The 27,686-nt window shown below is 44.3% G+C and overlaps 2 protein-coding genes across 2 annotated transcripts in view; one reads left to right on the top strand and one right to left on the bottom strand.

Annotated features, from left to right (window-relative positions):
* The window catches only part of syt9a (synaptotagmin IXa), a 40,977-nt gene extending 13,347 nt beyond the window's left edge, over nt 1-27,630 (top strand). Inside the window, exons 2-7 of the mRNA XM_079496502.1 lie at nt 65-617; nt 924-1,479; nt 21,453-21,573; nt 21,682-21,853; nt 24,021-24,150; nt 27,550-27,630. Coding sequence (XP_079352628.1) covers nt 65-617; nt 924-1,479; nt 21,453-21,573; nt 21,682-21,853; nt 24,021-24,150; nt 27,550-27,618 — 1,601 coding nt within the window. The 3' untranslated portion in view covers nt 27,619-27,630. The remainder of the gene's footprint in view (nt 1-64; nt 618-923; nt 1,480-21,452; nt 21,574-21,681; nt 21,854-24,020; nt 24,151-27,549) is intronic.
* LOC306920559 (GPN-loop GTPase 1-like) lies at nt 6,412-7,374 on the bottom strand (the record flags this gene model as incomplete). Its single annotated transcript, XM_079497372.1, has 1 exon — nt 6,412-7,374. Exon 1 carries the CDS (start codon nt 7,339-7,341, stop codon nt 6,412-6,414), a length of 930 nt encoding a protein of 309 aa, XP_079353498.1. The 5' UTR covers nt 7,342-7,374.
* Nucleotides 27,631-27,686: the final 56 nt, after the last annotated feature.

Genomic DNA, 27,686 nt, shown 5'->3' with positions numbered 1-27,686 from the left:
ACGGCTCCATGACGGCTCACAGCATCTGTTTTGTTTTCTTTCTCCTCCTCCTCACCCTGACCAGATGTATCTGTGAGCCTCCTGTCCCTGGTGGTGACCGCGTGTGGACTGGCCCTGTTCGGGGTCTCCCTGTTCGTGTCCTGGAAGCTCTGCTGGATCCCATGGCGGGAGCGCGGGCCCGCTCCATGCGGCACCAAGGAGGCCTACCACGGGCTCCTGAGCCCTCCCATAAACCCCTTACCGCTGCACTCTCCGCCACCGCGGCAGCCCGTCTACACCGCCGTCGACCCATCTGCTACAAACAACAACAACCGCCGTGAATCCTTCCAGGGCTCCATCGCCGGAGAGCCCACGCCTGTGGCGTCGTCGGGCGTGTCGGTGGAGCCCCCCGCCACCCCTGCCGCCCCCGCCGTCACGCCGGTGTCGCCGCCGCCCGTCGTCAAGCCCACGCCGGAGGCGGCGGCGGCTATGAAGATCAGTCACACGTCACCGGATATTCCCCTCGACGCCCTGCAGAGCAAAGGCCGGGAGAACGGGATGCACACTAACCCTCGTATTCAGAGGCAGACCACAGAACCCCCGCCCTCTGGTCGCTTAATGTCTTTGGGTGAGATTGGGTGAGTAGATTCCTTTTTCCATTGTTGCGTTTTAAATTTCATCTCATATCTGCCGTTATGTTTAATTTAATTTCATTGTGATGTCTGCTATAATGTCAAAATGCCTTTAGTCCAAGCTGTTCTTGTGTAATTTGTGTGGGTATAAACAAACTGGTCGTTGTTAGACAAGAAAAAAAGAAGGAGAGGGCCTAGTCAACAAAGTACAGGGATGAAGTTGTTTAATGCTATATCTCAGCAGCAGCCTTCCTTGTCTTCTTAATGGTGTGTGTGTGTGTGTGTGGCGGCGTTGGTGTTCATTCTTTACAGACAGAGCTCCATCCGCAGACAAATGAACCTGTCCAACCCAGATTTCAACATGGCCCAGTTCCAGAGGCAGGATTCCCTGACGGGGATGGGACTGGGCCTTGGCCGTCTCAAACCCGAGCTCTACAAACAGCGCTCCCTCGAGGGTGACGAAGGGGGTCGCAGAGGCGGAGGATGCGGTCGTCTCCACTTCGTCGTCAAATTCGACTGTGACCTGGAGCAGCTGATAGTCAAGATCCACAAGGCCGAGGACCTGCCGGCCAAGGACTTCTCCGGCACGTCCGATCCATACGTCAAGATCTACCTGCTGCCCGACCGCATGACCAAGCACCAAACGAAGGTGCACCGAAAGACGCTGAACCCCGTGTTCGACGAGGTCTTCCTGTTCCCCGTGGCGTACTCCGAGCTGCCCACGCGCAAGCTGCACTTCAGCGTCTACGACTTTGACCGCTTTTCCCGCCACGACATCATTGGCCAGGTGGTGGTGGACAACTTCCTGGATCTGGTGGACTTCCCTCGAGAGACGAGACTCTGCCGGGACATCCAGTACGTCTCCACGGTGAGTCGACACTTCATACAGTAGGCTATGTTTACTGATAAATATGAAAGCAGGTAATCATAGCTTCAAATTGTTCAGTTTGACCCACCAGTTTTGGAGATATGGCTTGCCGAAAACAGCGAGTTGAGAAAACAGGCTTGAGTTGAAAGGTTCACTTCTGTGGACTCTAACATCACACCTAGCTATATGTTTAAGCATTTATTTCATATTTACATGTCAATTTCAGCTCTGACATTTATTTCAGACATGCTCTAGAGTCTAGACTCTGAAGAGTCTGTCTGTGCTATTAACTAATTTTGGATAAAAAGTTGTTCTCCTCTGCTGAACAGTTAGTCTTGCCGCCATCGCCATGACTGTCTCTGTATCAAATATAGTCACATTATGTTAAAAGGATCCCTGGCTAATAAGCCTGAATATGCCTTAATACATTATAATTTCCCTATGTACTGTAACTACAATTTGAAATAAAACTTTGCTCCAAGTTCGCTCGCATCGCTGGCAGTGCGGATGAGGTGTTGTAAGTGTTTCACTCAATGGGGGGCCCTCCCGTCGCAAGTTGATGATGCCCATGTGTGGTCCAGCCCTATGGAATGTATGGAATGTATATGGGCTAATTAAAAATAACTTCCCACGGTTCACATGAGCATCAAAGCAATATTTTAAATACTTTTTGAGTGGTGTAAACCACTCCTACAACTGGCTTTTGTGTGCATAAAAAAATGACCATGGTTGCTATGTTCAAAATAATTTCTGACGTAATTAAATCACACCCGGGTGAACTGGATGACCGTAGCAACCGTGGTCATTTTCTCTGCACAAAAACAGCCAGTTGTGAAATCACATCCGGGTGTGAGGCTAAATAATACCTTATCTTATATAATACCTTAGACATTACGTCAGACCACAGCTGATCATGCTATATAAAACCTTACACCACTCAGTTCACACGGGTGTGATTTTTTTATTAGCACATGCATTCCATAAATTCCATAGGGCTAGACCACACATGGACAAATGACATCATCAACTTGTGACCGGAGCTGTCCCTATTTAAGGTGTTTTAACTTTTTGAGTGGTGCAAACCACTCCAACAACCAGGTTTGTCTGTATGTTCGTGTACCTGTCCACTCAAAAAAGGAGCATGGTTGCTATGGTTAGTGTGTGACGTCACTGCACCACTCAGTTCACACGGGTGTGATTTTTTAAAGTATATGAGGCTTATTATCCAGGGATCCTAAGTATTGTGCATTCCCCACCACAAGTCTTTCAAATTAGCTACAACATTGAGCCTTCGGCAAAATAAAAAGGCCGGCAAAGTGCAGTTTTCTGGTAGAATTTATTTTCATCACAGGCTAGAGACTGTGCTTTTTATGTTGTCATGCTTCATTTGATGTTGTCACCGTATCTGGCATATAAACTACCCAATTGAGTCTATCTTCATAGCAGAAGACGCAGCTCACTGAGCTCTCTGCCCGGATGAATGAGGGAGCAATTAGTTTGTTGCATCAGCCGAATAGGACTCACTCTGAAAAGATTGTGTGTTTTTCTCGATATCACACTTTCATGAGTCCTTGAGCAAAGTTTCAGATCAATGTCATGATAAGTAATGATCAATGATGCCGTCCATGTTAACACATTCTGGACGGGAACCCGTTTTGGTGTTTTAACTAAGCATTATTTAGCTATTGAAAATAGCAGATCTACAAGCTCATAGCGCGCCACCGAGTGGCGCGCTACGAGCTTGTAGGTCTGCTATTTTTGAAAAATCGTAAAAATGCGGCACAGATCTTTGAACGTTTTTTTTATTTCGACGTCAGGTCAAAATGGGTTAAGGAGACGACTGGGTTGTTGGTGGGATAAATTGAGATTATTTTAAGAGGGTTTTATACACATGTCTGATGAAGAAAAAAAGACAAAAAGGAACAGAGTTAATTAAAGGTGGAAAAAGGAACCTGTTGTGACTGCAGTGTAGTCTAACCACTCTTGCTGTGTTTTAGTCATCAAGATCACATTTGGACTTCCTTATAAGATTTAAAATAACATTAATGTGTGGTCTCTTTTCACTCTCTGCTGAACACTTTTACTGCCTATAGCGATACTCCGTTATTGTGTGTGTGTGTGTGTATATACAGTATATATCCATCTTCAACCGCTTATCCGTAGTCGGGTCGCGGGGGCAACAGCTCCACCAGAGTGTTCCAGACGTCCCTGACCATAGGTGAGAGTAGGAACGAAGATTGCTCGGTAGACAGAGAGCTTCGCCTTCTGACTCAACTCTCTTTTCAGTGCACTATAGCCAGTGGACATCCTCATTAAAAAAACACATTTACAGCTGGTATAGTCAATCCACTTATGGAGTTTCACTTGCCCTCCCTGGGGCCACTTCTGTCAGGAAAGAGGGAATCGCACGCCATTGGATGATAAAGCATAATGTGATCATGACTAATAGTGTCGTGCTGCTGCGTGTATAGAGGTGTGGGAAAATAATGAGGGCACGACAAGGATTCCGATCCGTTTAGCAGACTTCACTGAGGTCAGTGCATATAGCAGACTTCACTGAGGTCAGTGCATATAGCAGACTTCACTGAGGTCAGTGCATATAGCAGACTTCACTGAGGTCAGTGCATATAGCAGACTTCACTGAGGTCAGTGTATATAGCAGACTTCACTGAGGTCAGTGTATATAGCAGACTTCACTGAGGTCAGTGTATATAGCAGACTTCACTGAGGTCAGTGCATATAGCAGACTTCACTGAGGTCAGTGCATATAGCAGACTTCACTGAGGTCAGTGCATATAGCAGACTTCACTGAGGTCAGTGCATATAGCAGACTTCACTGAGGTCAGTGCATATAGCAGACTTCACTGAGGTCAGTGTATATAGCAGACTTCACTGAGGTCAGTGTATATAGCAGACTTCACTGAGGTCAGTGCATATAGCAGACTTCACTGAGGTCAGTGTATATAGCAGACTTCACTGAGGTCAGTGTATATAGCAGACTTCACTGAGGTCAGTGCATATAGCAGACTTCACTGAGGTCAGTGCATATAGCAGACTTCACTGAGGTCAGTGCATATAGCAGACTTCACTGAGGTCAGTGCATATAGCAGACTTCACTGAGGTCAGTGCATATAGCAGACTTCACTGAGGTCAGTGTATATAGCAGACTTCACTGAGGTCAGTGTATATAGCAGACTTCACTGAGGTCAGTGCATATAGCAGACTTCACTGAGGTCAGTGCATATAGCAGACTTCACTGAGGTCAGTGCATACAGACTTCACTGAGGTCAGTGCATACAGACTTCACAACACACAATGAATAACCTGTCGGATGGCTTGATCAACAAGCATGGTCATTAATATGGCATTCTAGTTCGGGCACAGAACGGAGAGACTTGTCCATCAACGCAGTGAGCTCGAGTACCTGATAACAACTCAACAAGGAAGTGTCCACCTCTCTACTAGACTAGAACTTTCAGAGGTATTAAAAAGCTCTTAAAAGTCCTGATGACACTTCTCAAGTCATCTGAGGACACCTCCCCCGCCCCGTCTCCCTCTCTCTCGCTGATATTTGGATGGCATTTGATCTTGATAGTATTACACCGTTCACGGAACCGTGCCTGCCTGACCATCCATTTCAAAACATTGTCACGAACAGCAGGGTGGGTGCCGCACAGACATTTATGAGAATGTCTCCAGTGCATGACGGCACTGTTTTGACCAACAGCTATCTCAGCGTGTGTGTGTGTGTGTGTGTGTGTGAGAGAGCTAAACCAGCTGTAATGTGCCATTGATCCTGCTCAATTTTCATGGCATGTGGGATTGACATTTATAAGACTTCTCTCCTCCCATCGATTACAGCAGGCAATTCATTTCAGCCCGGAGAGGTCGTTGATGCTGAATCAATGAGGCGCTGCAGCTGTGTGTATAGACAACACTATCACAAACACATGATGAGAACATCATTTAGCATGATTTAACCACTTAAACCCCAGGGTCCATATTCCGAGGGGGAAAACTTTGGCCCTCATTTATCAGTCTAACATGATTTAGAAACCAGAGCAGATCAGACCGCAGGAGTCATCTATACGAAAGGGCTCACGTGTGATTTATCAAAGGGTCGGGTCTTTATAAATGTTGGCGGCTGAAAACGATGGTCATTTAAATATTCAGCCCTTGTTTCAGAGGCCTCTCCCATTCGTTGTGTTTTTTGACACGAAGAAGCGGACTACGGCCAAGAAGAGAAACTTCTCCAGTGTGGGGATTTAAACCACCAATCACCAGTGTGTATTCATACACACACCTATTCAGAATCAGAATCAATCTTTGTCACATCACATTACAAGTAAGGTGGGTGAAAAACATGGTCGTGCAGGCTCATCATTGCAGTTAAAACTAGATAAAGTTCCCCTCGGGTCACAGGTCTCCCCCAGGGCCTGTGACCCGAGGTTGTGGCCTCCTGGTGGCGTTATAATAGGTCAATATGAAAAGGGTGCCATTTCTTTTTATGCCTTGGATGGAAATTGGATGATTTGATGCATTTTGTTCCAAAAATGTGTTTTGCAAAAATCCACCTTCTGGGGGGGTCGCTGGAACAACACATTTTCAGATGGGGGTCGGCGGCATATTACATACTGTATAATTTTTGGTGTCCTTGACATGAAATAGTTAGGAGAACGACTCACATAGAAACGTAGGGTTTTTGAGTGGTGCAAACCACTCCAACAACCAGCTTTGTCTGTATGTTTGTGTACCTGTGTACGTGTCCGTGCACAGGTGAGCATGGTTACCATGGTCACTGACATTACGTCAGACCACAGCTGATCAGGCTATATAAGACCTTGCACCACTCAGTTCACACAGGTGTGATTTTTCAGAAAACTGTCAGGATTTAGAAGACATTCGTAGAATCTGGTGTCAGGTCTAAATGGGTTAAAGCATGTCGTCCACGTCGCTGTCCACTTCCTCGTCGTCGTCATCATCGAAGTCGGCCTCCTCTTCTGCAGCTGTCGCCGCAGAGGTGCTCACGTTAGCAGCTCGCATGGCCTTCGTCAGCCCGTCCAGCTTCCCCCGCTGCAGCTCCCGGCTCTGAGTGTCGGCCCGCTCCTGGCGGAGCCGCTCGTACTCCGGACGGTACTCCGTCTCGTACTCCTCGGCGGCCTCCGCCACCCGGACCAAGAGCTCGTCCAGGCCGCTGCCCGTGACCGCCGACACGCCCACCACGCGCAGGCCGGCATAGAACTCGTCCAGCACCAGGCTCATGGAGCGCGTCAGGTTGCTGACGTACGACGTCTCGCGGCTCAGCGCGTCCTGGAACGCCTCAAAGTCCCGCATCCACTCCACGGCGAAGCCGTGGTCCAGGACGTCCGTCTTGTTCATGACCACGACGAAGGGCAGCCGCGTCCGGTAGAGGATGCTGCAGGCGTACAGCATGTTGGACATGAAGGTGACGGGGCTGGCGCTGCGCGACGTGTCCATCACGTACGCCACCACGCAGGGGAACGACGAGGCCAGGGCCTCCGTGATGATGGCGCCGGACGCCGACCAGGTGAACACCTCGATCTGCCCCGGCGTGTCGATCAGCACGTGGGCGTGGTCGTGCCGCCTCTTCTCGACGAACGCCACCACCTGGTCGAAGCGCGTCGCGAACAGGTTGAGGGAGGTCACGATGGCGCCGTTGGGGCCGAGGCCGTACTGCCTCATCACCTCCTTGTAGTCGACGGTGTCGCGGATGTCGATGTTGGTGGGGAACGGCACCTTGTGCACAGCGGGGTCCAGGTTGATGACGTACGGAGCCGACTCCTTGGCGTGAAGGTGAGCTGTGAGCCTCTGCACAAGTGTTGTTTTTCCCGAGCCCGCCATGCCCAGCACTATGAGACACACGGGTTTCTGCTGGGCGGTGGCGGCGCCGCCATCACCCGAGGACGGCTGTGGCGTCTGACGGTCACCGTGTCCGCCGTCACCCGAGGACGGCTGTGGCGTCTGGCGTTCACTGTGTCCGCCATCACCCGAGGACGGTTGTGGCGTCTGGCGGTCACCCCGTCCATCTTCGCAGACCGTGTTCTCCATGGAAACGTCCTCCGCTCCAGAGGAGCCTGCTGCAGTCGCCATGCCGTTGGTTTTGTGGAACAGCTGTTATAGCCCTTACTGCCGTAAAGGATGCTGCGCCTGTGTCGTAAAACTATACATGGGACGTGTTAAACGCAGAGAATAAACGTTGCGTATATGTGCAAGTGTCGTGACTAATATTCCGAAACAATTAAATGGGAGTAATTTATTATTATGAATAACTCTTTAACTTTTAACGTTTCTATCAATAACTTTGAGGTTAGTCTTGTATCAGTAATTATTTTAAATAAATGCTTTGGAAGCCCCGCGCAAAGTGCAATGAACCCAAGCTGCACAAGCTTTTATATTGGCCGGGGGGTTATCAGAAGTAGTTCTGACCTCGCATTGTGACTGTCTGAGACACATTGGAAATGTGAAGTTTCCAAATATAGAAAATGCTAGCAGTACCATTAAAAATCACACCCGTGTGAACTGAGTGGTGCAAGGTCTTATATAGCCTGATCAGCTGGGGTCTGACGTAATGTCAGTGACCATAGTAACCATGCTCATTTTTTTGGGTCCCACGTACAGGTACACACACGTACAGGTACACACATACATAGACACAGACAAAGCCAGTTGTTGGAGTGGTTTGCACCACTCAAAAAGGCTATGATATCAGTCACCTATGACGTCAGTATTCAGATGTCCTTTCATAATGCGTCTTAAATGGGAACTTCACTTTAAAACACTTATTTCACGCCTATTTCAAAGCTTTCTGTGAATCACAGGCACTTTTAACAGTTTTTGAGGGGTGTTGTTTTTGAGGGGCGTTTGTCTCAAACATAAGACAAACATAAGACAGACATGGCTGCTCCCCGTGCATGATGTCATGTGGCAGCCAAGTCTATGGACTTTGTGCGTGCCCCCAAAGGCACCCCTCACTTCACAGGAGTGTGATGGTGTGTAGTCTCAGAAACACTTCCCGTTCCCTTCTACACCACCCAAAAATGCAATAAACACAATACATATCTTAAGGTGAGACATGGTAGGTGAATAGGGAAAAAAAGTTAACTAATAGCTATCACAATGAAACTTCTCCAGTTTTTTTGTATTACAAGTTTTCTGAAATGATATGTTTAAATATGCAAATTATGCATTATGCGCTAATTTGCATACATTTCGGGACGATAAATCTGAAGATCGGATAAAGCCAGGTTCAAAATGATTGTTTCATTTTGTTGACATATTAGAGACAAAGAAAATTACAGAAGGGATTTTAGATATCTCTAGTAATTATCACTCCACAAATCAGAAAATAGTGTTTTCGGCATGTTTTTAGGTATAAAATGTGATGTAAATCAGGCTGTGAATGATATATCAACAAACCCATCTTTAAATATCTGCAGAATATAGTTATGAATAAGACTGGAAAGTTTGGTGTATGTGAGTGCAACTGAAGTGGAGATTCTTTGTCCCAGGTATGAGGAAAACTCATTTTGAGTAAACGGCCTTTAAAGAATTGTATTGTAAATTTCCAAAACGTTTTATTTTAAGCCACTATTTTGAGACAAAATATCTCATCCAAATCTTGGCAACAACATATAATGCCATACTGTATATCATTGGAAAGGTCTGGACCTCGAGCTGACTGTGGTTTGATCCAAATATGGTCACTTTGACTTCCTTTGTACCAACAACCAATCATGAAAATTGAGAGGGTGGATTTTCACCCAGCAAAATGAGCTGTCATTGGCTAAAATAAACTACTAAAATAAACATCTAAATCTGTGTTTTGAATGTTTATTTTGCTTTAGTTTGGAAGAAAACATGTTTAGGAAGCAAAATAGCAACAACAAAAAAAGGAAAAATCATGATTTCACCTACCATGTCTCGCCTTAACAACACTAAATTGGCATGGGAAGGAGACTTACAGTAGGTGTCTCGGATGAGACATGGCACGGTACACATACCACATACACATACCACCTCCTTTTGTAGAAGATCATGACCTCATCCAATTTAAAGTCACACATATAGTGCTTAAATGAGAAGTTATAGCCAAGAGTTCAGAGTTCATGTCGGAGGCTGGAACAGAACACAAGTGCATGGAGAACACAGATAAATGGACTCCTGCAAGGCTCAGTTCTATAGCTAGTTATTTTTTAAGTGCCTCCCAAGGAGACAGTGGTCAATGCTCAATAGGTTCAGGACTGGACATGACCCCTGCTTGGCCAGCCTTCACAAAGCCCAAGCCCACGGTGTGCGTGTGGTGAGGAACAAACTATGGAGCACATCATTGGAGTTTGTCCTCCAAAGACTGGAAGGAGGATTAGTCACCCTTCATACAGCAGAGGCAACCGCCTGGCTTAAGGACTTTGCATTCATATAGATATTCAATACATATAGCCAAGATATACCCTGGCCTTGAGTCCGTGAGCCTGAGATGTCAACACTGAGTCATGTTTTTTTTTCTTCTTTTAAAAAAAAACAAAACACAATTTTGGTAGGAATTCTTAGCCCATTTCTTATATCTGTGGTGGAAGGCTGGATCCCTGTCCGGTGATTGCAGTTTTTGAGGTGACTCCAACCAGGTCTGTAGCATTTTGAACACTGCTGGCCCGTAGGTTGATAATTCGGAAGTGAAAGTCATTTTAAACACTGGCTAATATGTTGAATACAGTACGAATTTGTCTCTTTATTGTCTGCCGTAGGCTGGGAGCTATATGGAAAAGTAAAAAATAAATCAAATAAACTTTTACCACTAGTTCATCAGCTATTTTCAAAAATAATCTTGGGGAAATAATTTGATAAAAATGTAAATATTTTTTAAACATTCGAAGAACAAATCTTGTATGGGGTCCCTGGCACAAAAAAATCATTTCAGATGGCAGTCTGCGACTCTGCTGCCAAATCCATATTAACTTGGGTGTCATTGACAGGAAAGGAAAATGCTTGAGAACCACTGTGCACTAGAGGACAGATCGGGGCTGGATCTGCGTTTCTCTCTCATTGCTGCTCCCAGACTGCAGCCAACCTCTTCTCAAATACGCTGATAACTACTTTATTTCTGCACAATGGTGTCAGTGGAGGAGATGTATAAATTGAGAAGACTCGTACCGCGGCTGCTCTGGTATGGAGCCAACACTGGTGCCAACAGTGGAGACCTGTAGACCACTGTTTCTCAATGTCTGGTCCGCGGCCCACCAGGGGTCCAAATGGACCTCTGTCTTTCTGTAGTACGGCCTCAATAGCTGCAATACCGCTGACAGCCAGCTATAGCGGTGTTGTTGATCAGCCTCCATCGCTCAGTTCACACAGGTGTGAGATTGATCACCGAGTGGCGCGCTACGAGCTTGTAGGTCTGCTATTTTGACTGACATAGAAACATAGCTTTTTCAGAAAACTGTCAGGATGTAGAAGACATTTGTAGAATCGTTCCCAGGTCAAAATGGGTTAACCACCAAGGTGGCATAGTGGCACGGTGGCACAGACTCATACAAACAAAATACAACATTGTATGTATATCCCGACATGGCAAGAGAACTGTCAAGTGATGACAGAGACTGATGTTGGAAAGGCACTGTCAGTTTCATGGAAGTCTTCTCTTCTGGGACATTTGATGGTGATTGTTGTTTGGCCAAAAGCACACACACAGCGGGCCAGAGGTCGCAGCAGAGCAGCTTGCTGTCATCCTGTCATGCAGGATTTCCTGCCGGAAAAGCCTGGATAACAAGGGCACTATTTCGGGGAAACTGGCAAAACCGAGAAATAGTGACAGGGAAATGACACAGACCTAAAGCGGACCCAGAGCAGATGTCCACCTCGGAGGTCCGCAGCCGTTATTGTGTGACTTGTCCATGAGAGACGCTGAAAAAGCAAAAATCTGCCTCTGTGCAGTGTGCACTGTACATGCATTATTCTGTAATTCTATAATTCAACATCCTCCAGGCATTATGTTGGATACAAGCAAAATAACCACAGGCAAATGTGGGTTAGAATGCATAAAAACAAGCTAAAATGTTCTTCCTAGATAGAGGGATTCATACCAAATGATTTTGGAGAAGTCTGAAGGGCACACCTAAAACACAACCATTATTCATTTGATTAGCTGCATTGGTTACTAGCCTGCCATGGTTTTAACCTGTTGTAATTTTTACCCTGAAAAAAAAATCTGACCCGTTAGCGCCCCTCACTTCAGGGGCGCTAATATATTAAAGTCTAACTCATGTTGATTAGGTGATGTAATGGTGATGTAAAACAAACGGTGCCAACACAAACATTAAACACCATTAACAATAAAGAGACAATATGACGTAAACGACACATTATGACTTACATTTTCCCTTTATTGTCAATGCGTTTACTAAACAAACTTTGAACTCGCCCCTCAAAAAATATCAGTACTTTCTTACTTCCACCACTGTTGCCCAACACGTTTTATATGTTTTCTAAAGAGATGCAACGCACGCACGCATGCAGACAGAGTTTGAGGTTGATGAAGTGGAGATTTATTTTAATTATTTTACGTGGAAATGCTAATCAATAGACAGTAGGAACCTGCTTTGATTGCCTAAATGTTCGACGACAATAACTATTACTATTTTGTTTGCAGGTAGCATGAAGGGTGCCAGAAACAAAACCCCTGGGTGCTTTTATTCCATTTTGTTGCCATGTCAATAATAAAAGCTTTGCTCTACGCAAGCCAATAAGCTTTTGCTCAGCCATAGGCTATGCAGGCAGATATAACTTATTCTATTCCTTCAGCTGTGTAGTTGACAAATTTTGTTTCAGATGCTCTACAGATGCACAATTGTATTGCCATGCCATTATGCATGTTTGACATTAAACAACCACTCCTGCAGACCTCAGATGCCAACCTTAGGATGGAATATGAGAAATCGGATATAGGCATGTCACAGTGTCCGGTGTTACCGGTGTGCGGGGCACACACAGAGTGCATTACTTGCACACCAATAGCACCGTTTTATTATTATTTTTGAGTGGTGCAGCCACTCCAAGGAACAGCAATGTCCCTATGTCCATCCCTATGTCCATCCCTATGTCCATCCCTATGTCCATCCCTATGTCCATCCATCCATCCAGCGAGAGAGAGAGAGAGAGCTCTGTAATTTCTCGACCGTGTCAGACGCGGGGTGGCTCACCGGAACCGGGGCAGCACCCTGGGCATGTTCCTGTGGGTCTGGAAGTTCCGGGAACCCCCCGGGGACCCCCACACAGAGTTGCACCACTCATTTTCGTGTGGAACCCATGTTCTTATAAGCAGATTATCAATACTTTCATTTTGGTCATTATTATTATTAAGAGCAGGTGTAGCAATGCGCGGAAAGCGGGGATTGAACCCGGGCCTCCCACTCGCCAGACCAACGCACAACCTGTCGTGCCAATAGGGCTGAGCCCGATTGGCAGGGCTGTTGCGGGCTGGGTCTTGGCTGGGGGCTACAATCACCCCCCCCCCCCCCCCCCAGTCTTACACCGCGGACCACCGCACACGATGTCCCTCATGTCCCTCACGCGAGGATAACACGCTCCACGTCTGCCGACTACGCCAGATTGTAGCAATGCGTGGAAAGCAGGGATTGAACCCGGGCCTTCCACTCGCCAGACCAACGCGCAACCTGTGGTGCCAATAGGGCTGAGCCCGATTGGCAGGGCTGTTGCGGGCTGGGTCTTGGCTGGGGGCTGCATTGCTTCACAGGCATGGGGACAGAGCGAAGCTGAGCGACATGCTGCATGGTGTCAGATTTCACTTCAATACGTTTGGTGTAGAGAAGAAGAGTCTTACCGTATGTGAAGTGAAGGGCGCTAATATATTAAAACATTAAATGCCATTAACAATAAAGAGACAATATAACGTAATGAGGGACAATATGATGTAAATCTTTCCCTTTATTGTCAATGGCGTTTTTTAAAACAAACAATGAACTAGAAACAATCATTACACCTGTAGGTGGGGCTAGCGCCCCTCAAAAATCTGACCAGTCTGAAATGAGTGGTGCAACAGCGCCCCCTGTTGGTACTCTAAACATAGGGATGGACATAGGGGCATTGCTGTTCCTTGGAGTGGTTGCACCACTCAAAAATGTTTAGCAGAAATCGGCCTTGGCGCTGTCAAGTAGGGCTTTCACTTCTAGTCACTACCGTTTTTTTCCCTTTTTCTTATCAACTAGTCAAATAGTACCAACAAGGTCAACTAGTGGATTTACTAGTCGACTAGTTGCTTAAAGTCCTACTGTCAAGTAGTTTGTGTGTGTAGTTTGACACAGAAAAGTATAGAGCAGATATAGCATAAAAATATGTACAGTAGTTAGTAGTTAGATATACATTCTTTAGTAGACTAGTTGCCAGTGTTTAGTAAAAAATATTTACATTAGTTACTCCAACACCCCTACAGTTTAACCCAAATAAGATGTAATCTCCCTCCTAAGTAACACAAAACCGCAGAGAAAAAAGTGTGAAATTTCATTATAATTTAACATCAATGTTTCCCTTCCCTCGTTCTCCTTACCTTTAATCTTTTTTCCCGGGTGTTGTCCGACCCCCCCCCCCCCCTCCCCCCTGTAATGAAGGGGTTATAATTGGCTGTCCCTTTCTGTTCATCGCATGTGGATTTCATGTTCCTCTGCCGACTTGTGTGAGCACACACACACACACACACAGTTACGCACGCACGCACGCACGCACGCACGCACGCACGCACGCACGCACGCACGCACGCACGTCACACACACACCCACACGTGTGAAGATGCAGGGATTGTAAGATTTAATTGGGTGCTCTGTGACATAACTAAGTGTACTATCTTAAGCTCTCCTTGCCGCTAGTATCTTACCATATTACATTCTCTCAGTGCCTGCACACATGCTGTAACTCGGCCCAATCTGTTTTCAGCAGGGCTCCACTTACGGTAATTCTCTCTTTCAGACCATTTTCTCTCTGTCTCGCTGTTTCCTCGCTCTTTGAACCATATGAAACCCCCCATCATCCCTATTCTGGGATGTCTTAATGCATTGTCTTAATAGGAGAACATTAAGCTCACAACGCATGGCAACATGATGCGTTGATAGCATTTAGATTGGCTACTTTCATTAACAACGAAAAACAGTAGGTGTATGGGGGGGGGGGGGGGGGGGGGGGGGGGGGGTGCCATGTACAGAGCCTTGGCGTTGTCCCTGGTCAACTAAGTATATGGGGTTAAAACTACACATTCAAATAATCCTGAATGTTACTGCCGTGTTCTTAATCCACATTAGTACTTACTTTGACATAGCAAATACACATTGCTGACTGTAATACATACAGTATACCAGGGAAGCCACAGCAAAACCTTTGAACGTGTGCCATTGAACGTTTTCATCTATCATTACAAAGGGCATGTCAAATTGAAATCCCCCAAAAAAGCCAACATCATGAAACAAGAATGCACATGAAAAAAGAGAACAAAATCTATAACACATCATGGTTCAATACAGAACTAGCAAACTACAGTTGGGTGCCACCGATATTGTCCCTTATCATTTGACCCATTTAGGCCTGACCTCAAAATTAAAAAAAATCCTTCTAAATCCTCCAGTTTTCTGAAATAAATATTTTCACGATTTTTCAAAAATAGCAGACCTACAAGCTCGTAGCGCGCCACTCGGTGGCGCGCTATGAGCTTGTAGATCTGCTATTTTTCAATAGCTAAATTATAACAATGTTTAAAACACCAAAAGGGGTTCCCGCCCAAAATGGGTTAACTGTCCTTTTGCGCAGATCACGCAAACCTCAGCAAAAAGAAAAGGACAATATCGATGGCCTCCAACTGTACAAACATGCATTCAATTACATAACACCATAAACAAGCATGACATGCATCTGGAATTAATTCATAACAATCCTATGGTGGTGTGTCGAAGATGGTTAATAAAGGTGGATTAGCAACAGAGAAAACATAATATGCCCATCTTTCTGGTGGCATTTTGCAGGCATATACTAAATGCAAATTTTTCCTTTCACAATTAAGGTGTTTGTGGTGAAGTTATTAATGAATAAAGAGAGTATTACTATTCTAACAGGTAGTAATGGTGCAGGTGCACAATAGAAAAAGTCTGGAAAAAAGTGCCAAATTGGTATATAGACAAATGTAAAGCTGTGCCCAAACTGCTAACCAAAAGACAGGATTGAAAATACACCACAGTCACACACACAAAATACCCTAAGTTCAACAACATTTGCATCATAAAATGGCATTATCTTTTAATAAAGAGCTGCAATGTTTGGTGTTAACATTTAAAATATATATACTTTATACTTTATTTGTTTATTTGGACAGGACAATGCATATTAATGGACGTCACATGTCATGTAAATACACAGTTTCTAATTTTCATCCGCAGTCCTCACAAGAAACACAAAACGGAAAACAGACAGGCAAACAGTGGAATACATTTACATAACATGACATAGGGAACACAGCATCAAAAAATAAATATAATTATCTGCATGCTTTTAGCTTTGATGCATCAGAGCTACAAGCTTATTTTCGTTTCTCGGCAACTCACATTACTGCAGCTGTGAGTGTCAGCTCTTTTGTATTAGCATACAGACATACATTCCAGTATTCTACAGTTGTGTTGGCCTGCCCTTGTTTTTTGCGATGAATATTTCTATCTCAGGCTGAAAAAGTGAGCAAGCATGTTCCGTCAGCTCCAAAACATCAGGTCATTAAAATAGTTTTTCATTGTTTCGCCATATTTACTGTTATAACAATACCCAGCTGGCTGTATGCTGTGGACATGTGTTAGTTCAGTAGAAATGTTTTGTTATAAATATCATTCTGTTGGAGTTTCTGTAACTTTAACAGTGGAATGCATTCTGTACGTTTTTTGATTATTATTATTTTGTTTTTCTGAGATGCAGTTTCAGTATGTCTGAGTCCTTTCTTTGGTGTTAAGCTTGCACCATGCCACAGGGATTTGCAGGCCAAAAAAACAAGCTGAATGAATTGTGTAAATTCCACCGGTGCTCAGTTATGTGACATATTCTTTTATTGGGGGTATAGGGGCATCTTTGTTTGTTAGGCAATTTGTTGATCCACTCAGATTGGACAGTGGAGAGGGACAATAAAGCAAGGGCAGAGACGGAGGGGATGAAATGAAATGCAATGCAAATGCTTCAGAGAGGAAAAACTGCACTTTGACCTCAGTGCAGTGCTGCTGGCTGCCAGCCTATACAGCTGGAAGAAAACAATCAAATGTGATAACAGAAGTTAACAACACTGCCAAATGGCTGTAGTGAAAAATGTGTGATTGACAATGCAATTGTCTGCCCTCCTGCCTCACTCTCTGCCTCCTGTTGCATGCACACACGCGCACGCACGCACGCACGCACGCACGCACGCACGCACGCACGCACGCACGCACGCACGCACGCACGCACGCACGCACATGCTTGCATGCACGCACACACCACATTTAAAGCTACCTGCTTCTGCTCTTACACAGCACCATGTGCGTATCAGTGAAGTATTCAATTTTCTAAAACGGTGACAGTTTCTTTGACGGCACACTTGAAGCTATAGCGCTGGTGCCTTTTCATGATATGATGACCATCTTATACAAGCAGAGCAAAGTCATTCTGTATATGCACAAAAAACGGATCCGTTTTTTGTACTGCCTTTGAGTATTTTGGTTTGACAGATTATGAGTCAATAAATAGGCCTATAGTGTTGGGATTGAAGCAATTTGAATAGTGTATGTGAATGTTATACATAAGCCTCTTAAACCCTACACTTAGTTGACCGGAGTCTCCCAGGGCTCTATACTGGGTCCAGAATAAGAATGTCAGAATCTCAGTCAGAATAAGAATGTTAGGTTTCAAGAAGTGGTTGGAACTTGGAAAGATTTATGTCTGAAAAGCAGTAGAGATGTTTGGCTGAGTGTAAATGTCATGTGTATAGTACGGTTATAAATAACCAAATGCTTTTGGTGTGCAGCAACGTTGGCTTTTCTACCCTACTACTCAGTCTTTTCTTGCACAACTATACATGCTATGTGGCATGCAGGCAATGATACAATTGACTAGCATTTCATTATTCAAAATAATCAATTTTGGATGAACCAAATTTTCCTGCAGCTGTATTCAACACACAAACGCACGCACGCACGCACCCACATGCACGCACGCACCCACAAGCATGCACCCACATGCACGCACCCACATGCACACACGCACGCACGCACGCACCCACATGCACGCACGCATGCACCCACATGCACGCACCCACATGCATGCACCCACACGCACGCACGCACCTACACATGCACGCACGCAGTCTCAGGCTGGGGGCACGGCCACCATGAACAGCTCAATATTATGAAGATATAACAACCAATTAGTATGAAGGGAATAAACAAAAATAACAATACCGTTGCTTTCTCTCTTTGCTTGTCTACTAGGTTCTCGGCTGGCAATATAGAATATCGTATATAGAAGGGAGTACCAGCCGCGCCTCTAGCCTATAGCAGGCCAATCTGGTGCATCTCAGGAGCAGGACATATATATGCGAACAAGAAAGCACTGGAGCAGCTCAGACGATTTAGGCCCTTATTTTATTTGTAACAGGGTGCAGGTAAAAAAGATCATATATATCTGGAAGGTGCACCTCTCCTCTAAAACTCCCAGGGCCCTATTTTTCCAGTGTTTAAACTACCGACAGTTCTTATTGCTTAACTTCCGACGTGGCGGCGTGACCAATTCCATGTTGCTATTATGGGTGCGGTAATTTGCGCTCTGCGTAAAACGGCCCTGAACTAGTCATGTGCGTGTTCGGGCGTTACTTTAATCCAGTGGTTCCCAAAGTGGGGTCCGGGGACCCCTAGGGGTCCTTGAGGGAGTTCCAGGGGGTCCCCAGCTAAATCATAATTAGGAACCAAATGGACCCTCATGGGTCTGTAACTCAGAGAGTGTACTCTCAGAGTTAAATGAACTCTGATTTTACAATATTAATTGGGGGTCCCAGAGATAGAAATGCCATTAAATGGGGGTCCGTAGTATAATGCAGGTCAAACTGGGGGCCCTTGATATGAAAATTGTTTTTAAATCACTGCTAGTGCCGTAAAAATCTTCTCTCATGGGGGTCCCTGGCATATGTTTTCAAATGGGGTCCGCGGGCTAATGAGTACCATTTTGGGGGTCCTTGACATGAAAAGGTTTGGGAACCACTGCTTTAATCAAACCAATGGGCTGACATTCCCTTTGAAGATCAGCGTAAGACGCAGTGCTAGTTTCCATGCGTTAAGTGGTGAGACCAAAAGAGAAACTAACATAACATCGCAAGTCCAATGCTTGCATTTGATTGCATGAAATTCAAATTGTCAATGTAGTCTCAAAACTGTTCTAAATGTACACATTTACATATATAAGTATACGTAGTGAAATGCATAATATCTTCAACAATAGAGCACCGAAGTCACTCACTTCACAGAAGCTTTTCTCTATGGGGTGATCTGAAAATCGTCTCATATAAGAATTGTGGTCCAAAAATAAACAAACCGTCTCGGCGATATTGTCAAGGAGGTGTCTCTGTACCGTTCACGGCAGTCAATCAGTCATATTTGATACAGTCTGTTTCTAGCAAAAAAACGTAGCCTACAGTATCTAATTCAGCAGCAGTAACATTAGTGTTTTCGCAGTCAGTTGATTCTTCATAATTCATATGCATATGAGTGAAACCGCCGGGATGATTTGTTTATTTCTCAAACACAGTTCTCAAAAAAAAAACATTTTAAAATACTGCAAATAGCTGCTCTACATCGACACGTTGTGAGCTTGTAGATCGGCTATTTGAACTATGATTTTCAAACTAGTAAAATTCAGGGATAAGGGGTAAGGCACGTATGAAAATAGGTACCTCCGTGCCTTGAATCTGTGCAGGGCACAGTGAAATCATAAGTCTTCCAGCTGGATCATGGCCTTGTTCAAAACATAGAGTAGGGGTTTGATTGAATACTGTATTAGTCAGAATGTAAACAGCCCATGGTCAGTGATGTAAATAGGTTTTCAATGTAATGAGTCCCGGGATGCAGGGATGGTCTTTTAGATGAGTCCCAGGGACATTTTATGAGTCCCACTTCAACGATGTTAGGAGTCATATTTTGCCATTTTTACAAATTGCAGCATCCCTATGGGGATTATAATACGAATAAAAAAGTACACAAACCCGTGGACGTACCTAACCCTAACCCTCTAGCGATATTGCCGTCACACTTCGGTGCTCTATGGCTACACATGGCCTTGTATTAACTGTGCTACAGAGCGTGGCCTTGTGCATCACTGTATATGCATACTTGCACAGAGCATTTGCAGCGCGAGCGGAGCTGTGTCGTCGTTTGTGGTATGAACATACAAGTATATTCATCAGGACCACCAGGAATATTTTCTATGTCATGCCTGGATGGCATGCCTTAATTGCATAAATAAAAACCTGTCTCCAACGGGGAAGACTTTTCTAATAACATAAATGGCTGACAAGCAGTACATGCTCTGATTAAGAGCTTAACCCATTTAGAGTTAAAAACATTCACTTTGAAAGAATATATATTCAAAGATTTGCGCCACATTTTTACGAATTTTCAAAAATAGCAGACCTACAAGCTCGTAGCGCGCCACTCAGTGGCGCGCTATGAGCTTGTAGATCTGCTATTTTTCAATAGCTAAATTATAACATATTGTTTAAAACACCAAAAGGGGACAATATCGGTGGCCTCCAACTGTAGCAGCACGAAATGAGCTGTGATTGGGTCTACTTTCGTGGCGACAGAAACACAGAGACACATGCAGAGACGGACAGAGATAAAGACAAACCCTGTTTTAGAGACGGCTAAGCTCCTTTTTAGTTTGTCAAAGAGCCTTTTCCCACAGCAGGCCTGCTTGAATTCCTCACCGAATATATCTGTGCCAAAGCCAGAGTCTCACCTCCTTAGAGGAGTTATTTTCAGAGTATAGGTGATAATCATGCTTCTGCTTCTTCTGCTACAGAACAGAAGACTTCTCTGTTGAAGTGCATAAGCGTCTATTATTAGAACTGCATGCTGGAAGTGATGGCTCCCTGAAAGAAGATAATGTTGTATATGCTACAGAGTCTAGAGTTTAGAGTGTTATTAGGATCGCTGGTGCATAGCAGCAGCTAATCTTCCTGGGGTCCACACAGAACATAGAAACATGACATTCGACATGAATGACATTACAGGACAATGATAAGTCAGCACTCAGCATGAAACTTATTTCTGGGATCAAATGCCAGACGACAGACAAAACAAACACCCCACCCATTTCCCTTACATTTTAGAACGGCATCGTTGACTGAATGTATTTCATTCGATAAATCCTGCATCATGAACCACAATTCAACAGAAGAAAGGCACAAAGATTGTATATACACTTGTACTTTCTATTACCCAAAGTAATGAGATTTAAATCCTCAAAGTGGTTTAAACGTTGTGTGTTGGGTGCGAGTGTGTCCACAGGCTGCTGGTCAGGGGCTTCAGGCTTGAGGATTATGAGGCTGTCCAAGTGTAAAGCAAAGCAGCTTTGCCAAATACTTGCTCAATCTCCTCCATTACAGGCAGTCGATTTATTTGGAGGAGAAGGTGCTTCTTCCTGTACCCATATTTCTTTGCAGTGTTGGTGCATGGCAGATGGAAGTGTACATGACCTATGATGACTGTGAATACATTCATGTGCATTGCTTACGATTGTGTGCATTCCGAACTCGTTTGGATTCATGTACCTCCGAGACACGTTATTATTTCGAGTGTGTAGGACAGAAGCAACTGGAAAAAAAAAATAATAATCAGCCCTTGCAAAGATTTTTATAAATGTGGGCACAACTAAAATACATTTAAATGTGTGTTCTCTTGCAGGATAACGTGGACCTTGGAGATCTGATGTTCTCTCTTTGCTACCTGCCCACTGCAGGCAGACTGACAATTACCATGATAAAGGCCCGCAATCTAAAAGCCATGGATATCACTGGGGCCTCTGGTAAGCTAAAACTAAGGTTCTGTGCATTACAATAATACGACTATATCCCCTTTTACTGTATTTTCTTCATGCAAAAGCCTAAAAGAATGAAGCCTTTCTCCTCCTCAGATCCGTATGTCAAGGTTTCACTGATGTGTGACGGCCGCAGGCTAAAGAAAAGAAAGACGTCAACGAAGAGAAACACTCTGAATCCAGTCTACAATGAAGCCATCATCTTTGACGTCCCTACAGAAAGCAGTGAACAGATTAGTCTGCAGATTGCAGTAATGGACTATGACCGGTAAGCATCTCTCACGTTTGATTGATTGATTGATTGATTGATTGATTGATTTGATTGAAATATTTATTAACAGTTTGCAGAATTACAGTACATTTCAAGCACAAACTCAATACAAAGACTGTTAACTGTGAGTGGACGACCCAATTAAGCATTACACTTGTTTACAAGAGGGTCCACCATGTTCAATTCATCAAAACATTTAGAGACGTTCAAATAGACACTTCTATATAGTCAAAGAACAGAACAGATCATGAATTCATCATAAATTGTGACTGCAGTATACTGTATAAGTCATAGTATACTCTATAATGTAGCACCACTTGCTATTTAGCATGATGAATATTAATATCTTTATGACAGCTCTCTGTCTACCGAGCAATCTTCGTTCCTACTCTCACCTATGGTGATGAAGTGTGGGACCGAAAGAATAATGTTGCGAATACAAGCGGCCAAAATGGGTTTTCGGCCCTTAGAGATAGGGTGAAGTTCAATCACGCAAGAGAGACTCAGAGTAGAGTCGCTGCTTCTTCGCCTGGAAAGGAGCCAGCTTAGGTGGTTCGGGCATCTGGTTAAGATGCCTCTCGAGCGTCTCCCTAGGGTCCTCGATGCACCGTCGTCCCACTGGGAGGAGACCCCGGGGCAGACCAAGGCGCAGTTTGGAGGGATTACATTGACTCACTGGCCTTGGAACGTCTCGGGATCCCCCAGGAGGAAGCTCTCTGGTGGAGCTGTTCCCCCCGCAACCCGACTACGGATAAGCGGTTGAAGATGGATGACATTTAATGCGAGACTACCTCCGAGGTCGTTAATTCCATCGGTCCTGTTATGGCAGAGGGTATTCCAACAGCTAGTGAGAGAGACTCAGACAGAAACAGAGAGAGAGAGATAGTGTTGCACTGTTGCCTGCTAAGAGAGAGAGAGAGAGAGAGATAGAGAGAGAGAGAGAGAGAGAGAGAGAGAGAGAGAGAGAGAGAGAGAGAGAGAGAGGCAGGGGTAGAGGGGAGTTGCACCACTCAGTTAACACGGGTGTGATTTTTCTATTCATTTGGTCATTAAGCCCCCACCTCCCTGAATAACCCGGAAAGCAAACAAGGATCGTAGAGTTGTAGATCGTAGAGTGGATAGGTGGCGTTATAATTAAAGCATGATGAAATTTGGAAAATGTTGCCTTATATTGGTTATATATGGTGTGGTACGTGTATACAAAAATGACCATAACTTTTTTTTGCGATGTTTCCGGCAGAGCAGACCTCTCATTATGTGGACCTTAATGACCAAATGAATAGAAAAAAACACAAATAAAAAGTACGGCATGACATCACAGGTTAAACCCTATTCCTTGAGCTTTTGGGCCTGTGCCCCCCCCCCCCCCCCCCCGGCTATATGTGGACACATCTCAGGAAATGTGAAAGCAGTCAAGATAATGTGAAACGTATTGTATCAGTTACAGTACACCGTCATTGTTATTGTGAATAACTATTTACCAAGAGTACGGTTTCATAAGATTGCCATTTCCATTTGGCAAAGGAGCCAGACAGGTATAGGGCAACGATATCGACAGCAGAAAATGTTAGAATTGTACTTTTCTGCAAATAACGAGATGGCTGCGCAAATGTCTCAGCACCAATCGAGTTGCATACGATTGGAATTCCAGATATATGAATCTAGGACAGTATTTGCTCCACCCGCTGCTATGTTATCAACCTATAATCACCAATACAGTATGTTATTCTTATCAAGACCATTCAATACAGCAAGTATGGACATTTCCACATACTGTCTGTCTACCACGAGCAGGCGCCTAGGAAATACGGAAGTGAAATGACTGCCACCGAAGCGAATACATCTTGACTTACATGGCCGGTTAAGACTGATATGAGGTTAAGGGAATTGTGCGGCCGGTTAAGACGGAGGTTAGGGTTACAGTTAGGGTTAGATTTAGCCATTACTGTTAGTAATATTCGGACAACGTGACCAATGCCACGTCGGACAATGGCTGGCAACAATGTCAGTATGTGGAAATGTCCATAGTGGCTGAATTTAATGGTGTTAACGGCATTAAATACGGAGATAACATCCAAAACCGCTCGTATTTTGCACTGTAGCTACTGTTTCTCTACTGTTTTAAGACTTGCTATAGATTCCTGTCTCTCTTCTGTCGTCACAGTGTGGGCCATAATGAGGTTATCGGTGTGTGTCGAGTGGGAAACGATGCAGAGAGCCTTGGCCGAGAACACTGGAACGAAATGCTCACATATCCTCGGAAACCTGTCGCCCACTGGCATCCTCTCGTTGAGGTGAAGAGTGGAATTTATATTGTGATGTGTGCGTTTCTGTGGCATGCATGCAATATTGTGTATTTGCATGACTGTGCATGTAAACTGCAAATAATTTGCAACGTTCAGTTTGAATTAAAATCAATGTATGCCGGTATTCCACTCACACTGTCGAAACAGCAGATGCCTGAGTTTGAAAGTTTGCAGTCATACAGAAACAGCCCGTTACCACAGATTGTATGTGTTAACACGTATGTTTTTACATAAATACGAGTAGTTTGTCTTGGTAAAGTTGATGAATTACACTGAAATAATGGCAGCTGGCCTGGGCCATGGCTCAGTGGTCCAGGCACCTTGGCTGGTAATCCAGTCTGGCAGTGTGCCGCGGGTTCGACTCCCGATCCCGACGGCCTTTACTGCATGTCTTCCCTGCATCTCTCTCCCCATTTCCTGTCAGCCTACTGTCTGTCCCTCCATACAAATATAAAATAAAGGCGAAAGCCACAAAAAAAACATTTAGAAATAATGGCAGCTGCCTTCTACAAATAATCACCAATGCAGGCCACATTCCGCATTGCACTTGATTGAACTGAATCTGTGTAATCAGTTGAGGCCCATTTTCATGAAATGATAAAGACAAGACAAAACAACGTAATCTCTTGAATTATAATATCTCTACAAACTCACTGATGGATGGATAGGGCAGGGGAATGAATGGTTAAGTGTTGGGCTGTAGAGACAGTGGGTAAGGGAGAGTGAGGATAGGCAGTCGAGAGAGAGAGAGAGAGAGAGAGAGAGAGAGAGAGAGAGAGAGAGAGAGAGAGAGAGAGAGAGAGAGAGAGAGAGAGAGAGATCAGATGGGGGCATGCTAGGAGGTGAAGGATGGTCTTGACCTGTGCACTCAGCCTGGAATAATTGGTTTATCGTGTTTATTTTAAAGGTCTGTGCTGGCTGAGAGAGAGAGAGAGAGAGAGAGAGAGAGAGAGAGAGAGAGAGAGAGAGAGAGAGAGAGCAGGGGCGGGGGGTGCAGGGGGGTTAGTGTGTGGTGAGAATGGAAAGGAAAAAGGAAAAGGCAATTAAGTTCTAGTCAGAGTGAGCGGTGAAGACTAAGACAAAGGGAGAATCAGTAGACCATTTTCATTGTGTAGAAGGGCACTTGCTGCATAATGGGACTATTTATTGTTTACTTTGTCTCAAGACATTTGTGACAAAATTGTTCACAAGCCTCCTGCCAAAGTCCCTTAAAATAGGAAAACGTCTCTTCTGCATGAAGCAAATAAAACAAGGCTAAATATGCATTGTTGCACGTTTGTTTTGTTGTTTGTTTTTTTGTCTTATTGTATGTCTTATTCTGTTTGTTTTTGTAGTGTGATTTTGTGTAATAATGTCAATGTAAACCTTTGATATACAAGAAATGCATTACACCTTTTCTGCCCCCGATCCAATCATTCATTTTGTCATGAACAAACTAAAAGATGTCTTTAAAATAAAATCTCATAGATTTCAACTCTGTAAAGGGATCTAAAATGTTATGTTTACATCAAAGTGTTGTCTCTATAGACTTCCATGGCCAACTATGGGCACACTGGTTTGCCCTCTTGTCGTTTGTTTATTCTAGAGTTGTTCAGATACCGATACTTACTCGGGCCAATTCCACCCTCAAGTACTCATACTCAGTACTCTGAACCGGCCCCGATACTTTGACCCGATTACCAATAAATCATCCAATTGACACTAGGCTGAACGAATGCAACGGGCGCAAGTCTGACCCAACACTGCAGGGAATCGTCTAAAACAGCCGATCTACAAGCATAAATGACAATAAAGTGTAGATCTATCTGCATCTATGAGAAAAAGGGGGTAAAATAAGTAGTTACTCAACAAAATTAAAGTACTCGTATATCGGTACTCGGTATCGGCGAGTACTAAAAAATAAGTACTTGTACTCGTACTCGGTCTGAAAAAAATGGTATGGGGACAACTCTAGTTTATTCGGTGCACTCAGTGCATTGTCATTCCAAAATCGACTGCGCTCCACCGTGGGTGTGCTGCTGAGTGACCACACTTACTGACCTTACTCAGAAGTCGGGGTTGTCCAGTGTGAGTGTGTCACTGCGGTGTCTCGAGCACTCCATTCTCTCTGGACTAACGTCTGGTGAAATTAAACTGTTCCTCATTTTACTGGGAAACCCCCCCCCCCCCCCCCCCCCCAAGGACCCCTGGGGGTCCCTGAACCCCACTTTGAGAACCACTGCTACGGTAGTCTTATAACTCAATCCCTGAAGAAGGCGAAACATTGGATTCTTCTCAATAAATATACAGAATCGTGGCTACGTGTGTGCGGCCTTTTCTCACTTTTTACTTATTTACTGCCTTAGGCCAGCACCTCACCAACACTGGTGTGCGCCTTTTCCTGCTTTAACAGTCTTATAACTCAATACAGGAAGGTGTGTTGTTTTAACTGGTCGTGTAAATAATCCACACCGCGCTCTACGACAAAAAAAACTGAGCACATTCTGGGTGTGTGGGTAAATCCAAACGCACCCTTTGTGTAGGCTGGGAATGCTGCTTTTCTTTTCTTTTTGTCTAGTAGGCGATTAACTTTTCATTGTCATTGTGAAAGTTGATTAAATTCTGACGGGGCAAATTAATTAACATTTGGTCTATTGTTTCCATGCATTTTTAGTTACCCACTTGAACAACACACACAAAACAGCCAGGAAATAATTACAAGATTCATTGAGAGCACATCGTCATGGTACAGGTTGTTGTTAAGTAAATAAAGTATGCATACTTTGGAATTCAGCAGTGGTGGAAAACGTAAAGTATCAATACTGCAATATAGAAATACAAATACTCTGTTACAAGTAGAAGACCAGAATTCAAAATGTACTTGAGTAAAAGTAGAAATGTATTGGTATCTTAAACGTACTCGTTATGCAAAAAGTCAAATTTCAGAAGTTTTCAAATATATGATTTTTTTTTTTTAAGTATTTTGATATCTACAAGCACACAAGAGATATTGTAGGCACGCTTGTTATGCTACATTGTCAAGTCGGGCAAACTTTGCTTGACCTTAACCAAGAGTGTGAGCTTTGATTGATTGATTGAAAATTGTATTAACAGTTTGCAGAATTACAGTACATTTCAAGCACAAACTCAATACAAAGGCTGTTAACTGTGAGTGGACGACCCAATTAAGCATTACACTTGTTTACAACAGGGTCCACCATGTTCAATTCATCAAAACATTTAGAGACGTACAAATAGACACTTCTATATAGACAAAGAACAGTACAGGAATTCATCATAATGGAGGTAAAAAGGGAAAAGAAACATATACAGTGAGGGGAAAAGCTGGTCTGTGCTGTGTGGAACAATCCTGCTTGACATTCTCTGTATTGGCCTCTTCCTCCACAGTACCAGGGGACCGGAGGCATAAGCCAGGGAGGCTCCTGCAATTCTCTGAAGACACCCCCTTCCCCCTAGCCTCGAGCCAACGGCCAACATCGGAACACTTTTCCAGTTGCCACAGGGAGACAAAGCCCTGACGCCGG

Source organism: Electrona antarctica (genome assembly GCF_951216825.1).
Source record: "Electrona antarctica genome assembly, chromosome: 3".
Lineage (NCBI taxonomy): Eukaryota > Metazoa > Chordata > Actinopteri > Myctophiformes > Myctophidae > Electrona > Electrona antarctica.
This window is presented reverse-complemented; position numbering and strand designations above follow the sequence as displayed.